The sequence below is a fragment of the Rhipicephalus sanguineus genome, chromosome 11 (genome assembly GCF_013339695.2).
Source record: "Rhipicephalus sanguineus isolate Rsan-2018 chromosome 11, BIME_Rsan_1.4, whole genome shotgun sequence".
In the NCBI taxonomy this organism is placed as follows: domain Eukaryota; kingdom Metazoa; phylum Arthropoda; class Arachnida; order Ixodida; family Ixodidae; genus Rhipicephalus; species Rhipicephalus sanguineus.
Window position 1 is genome coordinate 73,561,165 of NC_051186.1, and position 10,106 is coordinate 73,571,270.

Genomic DNA, 10,106 nt, shown 5'->3' on the forward strand with positions numbered 1-10,106 from the left:
TCCTGGTAATCGAGAGTATACTACGTGACGAAACGACCATTCACTCTTGCATTTTGTGCAAGCGCGATGCGCACAAAGGATGCTCTTCTGTCCCACCTTGTCACATGGAGGATGCAACTGCGCCCGTCGGGCGCGGCAAGGACAAACATCTACGCACACACGCCGTTGCTAATAAAGCTCTTTTTCTTTATTCATTCGTGATAGCTCCGGTGCCCCCCAGCGATTTCACACACTTCGTGAAAACGAGCCGCTCAAAAAAAGGACAGCGGAAATTACCTGTACGCGTGCCTCTCTCCTCGCGTAGTAGCATCAGAGGAACCAATGGATGAGTAACGTGTGCCAACACGTGAAGCCTAGTGATGAAACGGCCGAAAAAGAAAAAAAAAGAATAAACAGCTCTAGAACATACAAGCCGGGACGCTTAAGCGACGGCCGTACGGAGTTTGTCCTTGGCGGCGCTGATTCGCTCGTGGCGATTCGTCAAGCCAGAAGTTTATATTTGGACGCTGGTTGGCGACGGGTTGTGGAAACGGGAGGTAACGCAGTCACGAGTGTTCACAGCTTGGCTGACGCGTTAAACCGGAGGAAGACAGAAGCTTGCTTCCAGATTGCATAGGAGATTGCGTCGCCTGAACATCTTGCACCGTGGAATCGTTCTTTCCTGCATTTTTTCGATAACAGGTGAGAAAATCGTATACCCACGTGTGACAGTTATCTGTACGGTGGTGTTCGATTTACTAGTTACAAATGAGTGCAACTCGCGGAACGGATGCTAAGCGTAGTTGAATTTGTGCTTTAAGTTCCGAAGGGTGAAGAGTAACTTGAGATGACAGTAGCTTCAAAGATTTATTCTAAATCCTAAACATTGCCTGGTTGGCCAAATGAAGACATGTTTGATGAAAGCTCATATATTGACTCAGAGCGGAGCTAGGTGGATAAAAACGCCACTTAAGAGAAAGATAACCAGACTGACTGAAGTTATGTAGGAGTGATTTTATCGACAAATGTCGCCTTACCTGCTGCAGGGTTTGTTCTGTACATGTATTGCCGCACTCGAAGCCATTTCAGAACTCTAACGTACTTCAATCATAACGCACAGTCGGCAGAGTAACGAGCGTTAAAGAACAAACGCTCTGTCACGATCTGAGATGTCAGTGTTAGCTTGCTTTTTCCATTTTCAGGCATTGAAGATGGCCTTCAAGTCGGCTGCCATAGGTATACTGCTGGCGCTTATGTTTAGCGGTGTGCCAGCGGCTGAAGGCAAGTTGCATTGCGTATGCATTTTTAACAATTAAGGAGTGCTTATTTTCTATCTCATGGAGGCCGCGTAAAAACTGAGACCAGCTATGCGAATTTTGCTTGGTACGTTTAATGAAAAAAGACTGTTCTCCCAAAATATACATATACTGGTATCCTCCCGGACGAAGACGAGATGTGAAGATTAAACCATAAACATTACACTTCCTGAATTATACCTAGCCACGCGCTATGTAGTGATTGCTAAAGGAAGCGCAATAAACATCAGTATAGAAAATTTCTCACCAGATATGTAAGCAGTCTATTGAACATTACAGCTATATTTATTCTCACCTTATTACATCATCGAAGGCACTGCACAAATCGAGCTACGATGAGCAAATCTGGGAACGTTACTCAGCGAATATTTCGAAACATTCACACGCACTTGGTAGATCGTCTGCTTACATTTTTAAGGTGGCTTTCGCGTGGCATGCCTTTCTAAGCTTAGCTGTCCGCGTAAGCTCTATAGCACCAAGATAAAAGAGAGGGTTGACGGAGCTTAAGATGTGGATCACTTCGGAAACGAACCCTGAAAATAAAGTATTGCCAGCATAAAGCTTGTCTGAGCTATGAGTACTTTCCACGCATAACATGGTGCCATGATTCATCCTTATTGTTCAGCTTGAAGAAATGAGCATGTCAAAGGGGTGGCGGAAGCGTAATGCAGCGGATCTTTAACCCGTCAAAAACGTGATATACGGTTTGAATAGCCAGTAAAAGGCATCACTATGATTGGCTTTCTTTGGAGTTTGCAATGATGGATATTTATGTGCTTCCGCACACACTAATTACTGCGAGAGGAACACAGTGCAACTTCCGCAAAACAGTTAGAAAAGACGACTGCCCAATGAATACGAAAAATTGGCCGCGTATCTGCGTGCTTCGCTGCAAATGTCGTCTAAAGACGATAGAACATGCGCTGCGTGAGATATGAACGCCATCTGGCAATACGTCGGGAAACGTGAATGCTGTGTTGCGGGCTGGTAGTCCAGGCGCAGCAGCAGGCAAGACCGGCGGTGGCCAACGCGACCGGCGGGGACGCCAGCCAGCCCGAACACGCGGTTTGGCGCGAAGCGCCGAAGCTGAAGAAACGTCCGCACTCAACGAGTATTCTCCACACACTCTTTTATATTCACGTCGCCTGGGTAAAGCAAGAATGCCAGAGCGGCGCCCCATGGCACTCGTACAGTGCAATACTGAACTGAAACCGAAACACAACAATGAGCTCGCGCAGAGGGCACGGAGGAAGCCAAGTTTCGGCGCAGTCGCATTTTCAGCGCAGCTTAAGAAACTAGGGTCTCTAGAATTACGTATCTATGTATTTTCTATTAAAGGAACACACCATCTAATACTTACCTAGTGATGTTGCGCCTCAGATATGCGTAATGTTTGCTTTTTGATCAACCATGTACACAAGTATGAACCTAGTGAGCCGTTCACGATGGCTGGCCCTTGTGCAAGTGGTTCAACTTTGGCCGAGTGGCTAAATCGAGGGACGTGCCGACAAACAGAAAGACAGACCAAAATTTCTGCGTTTAAGCTCCCCAAGAAAGACTATCGTCTTTAAAAAGAGAAAGGACTCTGAAGCAGAATAAGCACTTCGAGAGGTTAGATACGGGGCTTATTGCATATAACCAGTGAGTAGATGTAATGCCCCCACTTTAGTTACCCTCTTGTTCTTGGTTAACATAAAGCGCTCACACCAGCTTTGAACTTTCAACTATATATGTGAATGTATACTGCAACATTTTATATGCGTTAAACGAAATAAGGGGAAATTTAAGGGCTCGTTTTTGTGTGTTAGACAGAACATTAATGGGAGCTAACATACAATAATGACAAGGAAAGCGTAGCGGATGCTATCTGTAGCAATCATGATGTAACTGTGAAGAAAGTAAAAGTGAATGCAAAGATAACTTGCCGCCGGCAGCTACCGAACCGGAAACCTCCAAATAACCCCGCCGACGATCTACCAATTGAGCTATGGCGGCGGTCATCTCCCCATCTACTTCATTTGGCATATATGTGCATTTAAACCTCGGAGTGTTAGTCAGCGCCGATCATAGCCATGGCGGCGAGTGTGGAACACTCTTTTTCTGCCTGCTGGCGTCGCATAGCACATGCCACCTGCAGAGTGTGTATGCGTTAGTGAGACTCTATATGCTCCAGCAGATTTAATATACTTTAGTGCGATCATGGGTTTCGCCTCACATTCAATAAAGTGAGTGTCACAATACAACCTTTAATATATATCAGGTGAGATAGCTTGAATAGCTGCGAAAGTCAGGCGTGAAGATTCAACGTTGATCACTGTACTCCCCAGTCTCTCGTGGTAACTACCACATAAAGCGAAGGGGGTGCGTGACTGCCTCGCTAATATGGAGATCAGCAGACCAAGTGTGTGGGCGCGGTTCGCTGCAGCCGTCACAAACAGACCTCTCAGACGACGTTCTCTAGATTGGCGCCATCTCGCGGTGTCACGCGCCGCTCTGCTTTCCTCCTCACCATTTCACCCTCCTCTCCACACTCGCTTTCACTTTTCGCGTTGTTCGTTCTCTCGGTGACGACGGAGGATGCACGCCCACGCTCTACGCAGGAACGGGCGCCCTGAAACAACGCTATATTATAGAGAAATATTACTTTCTGCCGCACCCTGCCACACAACGCATTGTCTTTAGCTTGTTCATTGTTTATACGAAGCGGTACACTTTACTGTTATTTTTTAAACACTGATGCCCTCCTCGGTGGTAGAGTGGTTATGGTGCTCGGCTGCTGACCCGAAGGTCACGGTTTCGAACACGGCAGGGGCGGTCGCATTTCGATGGAGGACAAATGCTAGAGGCCCGTGTACCGTGGAATGTCAGTTAATGAACACCACATGGTAGAAATTGCCGGAGCCCTTCGGTGCTACGACTTGTCTCAAAATTATATGGTGGTTTTGGCACATAACACCTCACAAATTATTATCTAAACACAGAAACACGAATTTGCCGTATGCATCGAAGTAACCTCGCCCGAAGATACAATGCTGCAGTAACATGATGCGCAGTTCTAAAGGTATAATACCAACAGCCTTCTCGGGCACTGACAAATAAAACAATGAAGCAGGACGCCGTACCATGTGTGCGCCTCACATAGTGCCTCTCTTAGTCTAAGACTATTTATCTATGAGGTAATAACCAATTTAAAATTTTCCTCGTGAGTTATGATACCGGAAATATGAAATATACGAGTGCCCTTTCCTGGAGTCGTGCATCACGTTAATCTAAATGTGTTTTTTTTTTTTTCGGGCCACGATAAACTCACCAGAATTTATCGAGGCATTCAAAGAAACATTACTGAAAATGTTTGTAAGATAAACGTGGTGCCAAACATCAAAAAATATTTTTGCCTTGCAGAACTGGTCTTGTTTACAGCGTACTTTTAACACATAGGCACACCTATAATGACCAAACGGGACGGTGCGTGAATATTCGCCACATAGAGCATTGTCGCTCGCTTAATAAGCATGCACCTTCGAGCCACCTTTCGATGCGCTGTGCGCAATCAGGCTGTGCTCCGGCCTGCCATTATGCGCAGTCGTGTTCCAAACTGCGGATAAGACGACCAGGGAGGTGGCTAAAGCTCACCACATGAAGAAACACGCTTATATGTGCGTTGGGGCCCCATACATTTCTTTACATGACGAACAGTTTGCTTATCTTTTTAGGTGGTTTTGCAACATTTCTGCGCCTGCGAAGTTCATTTCGTCGCTTTTTGTTAGGAGCTAGATTTTTACTTTTGTCGCTCTAACAAAAAACTATTCAGTTCATCGTCACCGCTCCTCCGGTAATCTTCTTTTCCTTTGGCCTATCTATTTTCGCGCTGATATTATGAACCTATTCCACCTAGAACGGTTCTTAACACTTGCACAGTAATACGCACATTTGCCTAAACGTCACTGTTAAAATATATTTGATGCTGTCGTTGCACTGGCGTTATACAATCGGTATACAGTATTTATAGGGCGGTTCAAATATATCCTGTAAATGATGTGCAATTATTTTTTTTTACGTTGAAGAGGTTCGTGTCCTTTGCCCCAAAGGAAAGCGTTGCGAGGCTGTTCAAAAACTTGGAGTACGCTTGAGCTTCGCCTTCAAGAGTAGAGCAAGTACAGTTGCGAAGCGCCCACTACGCTATAATTCTTCCTTTTGCAAATTGGCGAAATACCCACCACGCGTCCGTAAGGTGCCACGCGCACCTCCACACTTTGTAATGGGCAGAATGCTTTAAGCCACCCAATAGTTACTCACTCAAAATGTTTTGACGCGTGGTGCGGTTCCACGATTCTGCCACGCACTATTACATGTATTAAGGAGACTCCTTCCACTACATAACATTCTCTAGTGTTTTTTTTTTTTTTACGAAGCAGTTTCAAGCACACGGGTGGCTCCGTGGTAGAACACCTGCCGCCACGCCGATGTCATGAGTTCGGTTCTCACTCCGACCGAAGTTTTTTATCATTCATTTATTTGTGTATATCTCGAATTTTCACTCACAGAAAAGGCCGATTTTTGCTCACCACCAAGGATGCCGACGCCGACGACATAATTTCTGACAAACCAGTTCTTTAACTCTATCGCGTTAAGACCTTAAACAACACATTTATTAGCAAAGGTAATTCGAATAAACTAGCTAAAAGTGTTACTTTCTACAGAACGTGACTACTAAACCAGCACAACGGATCATTACCGGATCACTACCCTTTTTCCTGGCGGTGCGTACACCTTAAACGCCAACACGCCGCCGGCCACACCTCATGCCAGTCCGCCCCCGATTGTTCGGACAGCGCCACGCCGATGTCCGAACATCGTAATATTGCGTGGCTGCCGCTTTCGGACCGAGCGAGTGGTCCACGCGAATCGCCAGTGCGCACCACACGTCTCTTTGATACCAACCGAGAGAAGGAGGTGGCTCCAATAACATGTACATGAAATATCGCGTATTCCAAGACTAAATAGATCAACTGGCTTCCAAAATTAAGTCAATAAAGGCAATTACGCATACCGCGAAAAGCAACCCGCAAAAACGTTTAAAACGAAAGCACGAATATAAACGTATTTCCATAGCATCTGGACGATCGTGGTTCCCTCTAGTGATTTTAGCAGAAACGACTGTGCTTCTTGAAATCTGCGAATATCCTTACGATGTTTTTAGGAAGCAGCAGCCAGATATATGAACGAAAAGACAAACAACTCTCGAAATTTTCTAGCAAGTTAAGCTTTGTGCTTTCGAGAGGAGAAGCGTCAAATAGTATTGCTGCGCTCAAGCAATATCATATTGTTATCGCGGCAGCGATATGCGAAGTTGAGAATAATTGGAACCGAAATTAAGATTTCATGTGTTGTGATAAAATACCGAAAGTATTGCCGCCATTGTAGACTTCCTTTCCCGATTGGTCCTTTCTCATATAAAAAACACGTTACTTTGCATAAAGCGATTGCAGAACGAAAATGAGAAACAAATTACACATAGCTCTTTCTCTCAGGTGCATTTCGATCTCATTTCAATGTCATATAAGCAAAACAGCGCTATTATGTAACGTTGGCTAAAGCCAGATAATATATTCGACGGTGTGCTTTTTTGTACATCAGGATGTTTCTGTGTGTTTCCCTGCGACTGTCATTCATGTAAGTAATAATGATTATGGTATTCATGGCAAATGAAATATTTGGAGCGTCGGATCGATTCTATTTAGCCGTTCCACTATTTTTCCATACTAAACCCAAATAAAGTACTTCCAGGTTCTACAACAGCAGAAAAACCAGTTTACCCACGTTTTGTTTTCCGTTTCAGATGACTGCAAGTTTCATGATGAACACCTCGAGCGGGCCATCAACTCTCTGATCGAGAAGCTTCCCGCCGAGCGGACTGAAACACGCGAGGAGGGTTCAGAGCCACCGGAAGGATTCGACATCATTGAGTTTAAATTCCTGGGTCTGAACTCCCTGAGACCTTTCGGCCCGTTCCTCACATTCTGCAGGAACGGCAGCCGATTCGTCCAGTTTGACTTGGTCAACAAGAGGCCCCTCATTCTCGTGGGAACGATTAAGGGCAACGATAGCGACACCAACGAACTCTTGACTCGGGCCCTGCTAGTTCGATTCACCGCACAGTTTGAAGTGGAAGGATCCGGAGAGGATGTGAAGATCCATCCCACGGTGAACATGCCGGTGTCCATGGTCGGCCTGTCCATGATTCTGAAGACTGTCGACAAAGAAACAAAAGAGGACATTGGCATCATTCTCAACACGCCAAAGCCGCACTTCCTTCGCACCCTCTGGCACGGAATGCTCTTCAGTGAGCTGGATAAGCTTTTCGGAGAAATATTGCCGAAAAAATAAACGTGTTTCTGGTCTGAGGTCATCGCACATTCATTATACATGCATGAATTTTTCCAAGAACACAGCAAAAGAAGCATGATACATCAGACATGGTGTAAAGTCAAGATATACTCTCAATCATGTCTTCTGTAAAATGCTACGTATAGTAGAAAGTAGAGCTTGCTTCTTTCGTTTCTTGGCACTAACTAGCCCATTACCTGAAACCTAATAAAGAGTTTAGAATGGGCACACAGACAGGACGGGCACGAAATTCTGTTTATGTGACTTTTCTGTGGTCTTGTTTGTCCCGCCACGTCTATATAATTATTGCGCATGCGCGAACTAGCCCAGCCTCAAGTATACTACTGAAGCACGAGATGCTGACTCAGGGAGGTTAACTAGTGCAGCCATGTGTACCACACGCAACACTGCATTCAAAGCGAATATTGGTTGCACGTGTCATGCAATGTTGTAACGACTAATAAAAAAAAAATCGTAGTTTCGTTGCAAGGACGAAGCAGTGAATGCGATAGCAACAAGTTGTAATGTTATACGAAGGATGGCTAGCAGCTAAATCTTTTAGATCCAGTTTCGCGCAACTCTACAATTTATACGTGGCTTTGGGGGGGATCGGAGATCTCTGTTCGTTCCGCGTTCGTTCTGGCGGTGTTACGTCACAAATGTGGGCGGTCCGCAGCTCTCTTCTGCCGAGAGGAAGAGGACAGCCAATCGTAAAGCGGTGAGCGGCGAGCTTTCCGGAAGTAGACGCGCATCGTTTGTCCTCGGCAAGGGGACCGTATATTTCAAAACGAAGTGTTTCTCGCCTTCTAATAAATACAGTTGTTATACGAAAAGATATTGCTTTTCTTTTCAAGCTCAAACAGTTTCTGAAACAGCAATCGGTTTGAGCGCTGATATTTATTGGTGTTAGTTTTTCTAACGTGCTCGCTATGTGAAGTCGCGCACGCGAAAAAAAAAAGAGAAAAGTAGCGGTTGGCGCAGTTTTTCAAGATGTCGTCCCACCGGAATGTCTGGCTTGGCTCCCTGGTGTCGAATCGTCAAAAGGAGCTTCTGCTGGCTTTTATCAAAGAGCACCCACAGATACCTACGCCGTCGTGCCCACTGGGGCCGTCGTTCACGAGTGAGGACCGGGACGACACGTGGCAGTAGCTGGTAGCGCTTTTGAACTAAGAAGTCCCTGCGCGTAAGACCACAGCCCAGTGGCAGGCCCGTTCATTTTGTTCGCACTGTTCGTTTCGAGAACAGAAAGCGACGCCGCACTCGCTCATGTCTTTAAACGCATCTCGCACCTCCCACCGCAAGAAAAGCACACGTCGCAAGCGCCATTTTCTCAAAATCAGCTGTTGCGGCAGCCGCAACCGCCGCATCATGCCGTGCGAAGCCGTTTGTTCGCTCGAGAGAACGCGTGCGAACGGTCTCGCGCTCCGTTCGTTTGTAGCAGACGACATGCTCGTTATGACGCAGTATGACGTCACCAAAAAATAAAAAATCAAGCAAAAAGAAAAATGGCAACGCCCCTCAGAGACGTGTTTTTTTCCGGCTTCGGCCAATTGCGTACGCCGCCAGAATGTGTACAGAACGAACGGCGCAGAACAGAGATCTCCGATCACCCCACTCGTTATGCCGCGATATGACGTCACCAAAAAAGAAAAGATCAAGCAAAAAAAAAAAAGAAATGGCGACACCCTCCGTCCTTGAGTGGCATCTCCCGCTTCAGCCAATCAGCGCGCTTGTTCTTCCCCAGGAGAACGAACAAGCGGAACGAACAGATCTCCGATCGCCCCCCTAAGCGATGAAATGCAAAGTAAGGCAAAGCTAGGCGAACATGGGCATGGTTTAGCACTGAAGGAACCTCCTCTCCCTTTGACCACGCAAATGTCTCCAACCTCCAAATCGCTTCGCTCCTCCACTCGCCTCCGCTATACTATGCTCATTCCAGTCCTCCCAGGCTTGCCGCGGTTTGTCGCCTGGTTCGAAATGTGCCGGTGGTTGCAGGAAGGCCATGGCCAAAGTTGCCAGGTGGTTGCGATTTATGCTTGCCATAGAGTTATGTCATCTCATGCTATTTTTTGTATATGCCAAGGTAATGAAATAAACGACCGCAAGAGCACCAAGGTTGTGCCATGTGAATCATGACGAGTATGACATGAATTTGATGTTATGAGTTGTCGTTTGTGTTCGTCGTACACTCATGTGAATTTCGGGGTCCAACGATTAATTGAACGGTCACGAGAGCACAAAGACGTGTCCTGTAAATCATGACACGCTTGTCATGATATACATGCGATCACGTATCATTTATTTTCATCATACGCCCAGGTCCTGGCGTGCGAATATTAGCAAATATCAAATAAACGTAACGGCCGTGAGAGTACCAAGACCCTGTCATGTAAATCATGTGGTACATGAAATGCGTGACGCGAC

The 10,106-nt window shown here is 46.0% G+C and overlaps 1 protein-coding gene across 1 annotated transcript; it reads left to right on the forward strand.

Annotated features, from left to right (window-relative positions):
• Positions 1–441: 441 nt before the first annotated feature.
• On the forward strand, positions 442–7,698 carry LOC119373594 (uncharacterized). Its single transcript, XM_037643647.2, has 3 exons — positions 442–681; positions 1,182–1,260; positions 7,135–7,698. The coding sequence occupies exons 2-3, from the start codon at positions 1,191–1,193 to the stop codon at positions 7,680–7,682; spliced, it is 618 nt and encodes a 205-aa protein (XP_037499575.1). The 5' UTR covers positions 442–681; positions 1,182–1,190; the 3' UTR covers positions 7,683–7,698.
• The last annotated feature ends 2,408 nt before the right edge of the window (positions 7,699–10,106 follow it).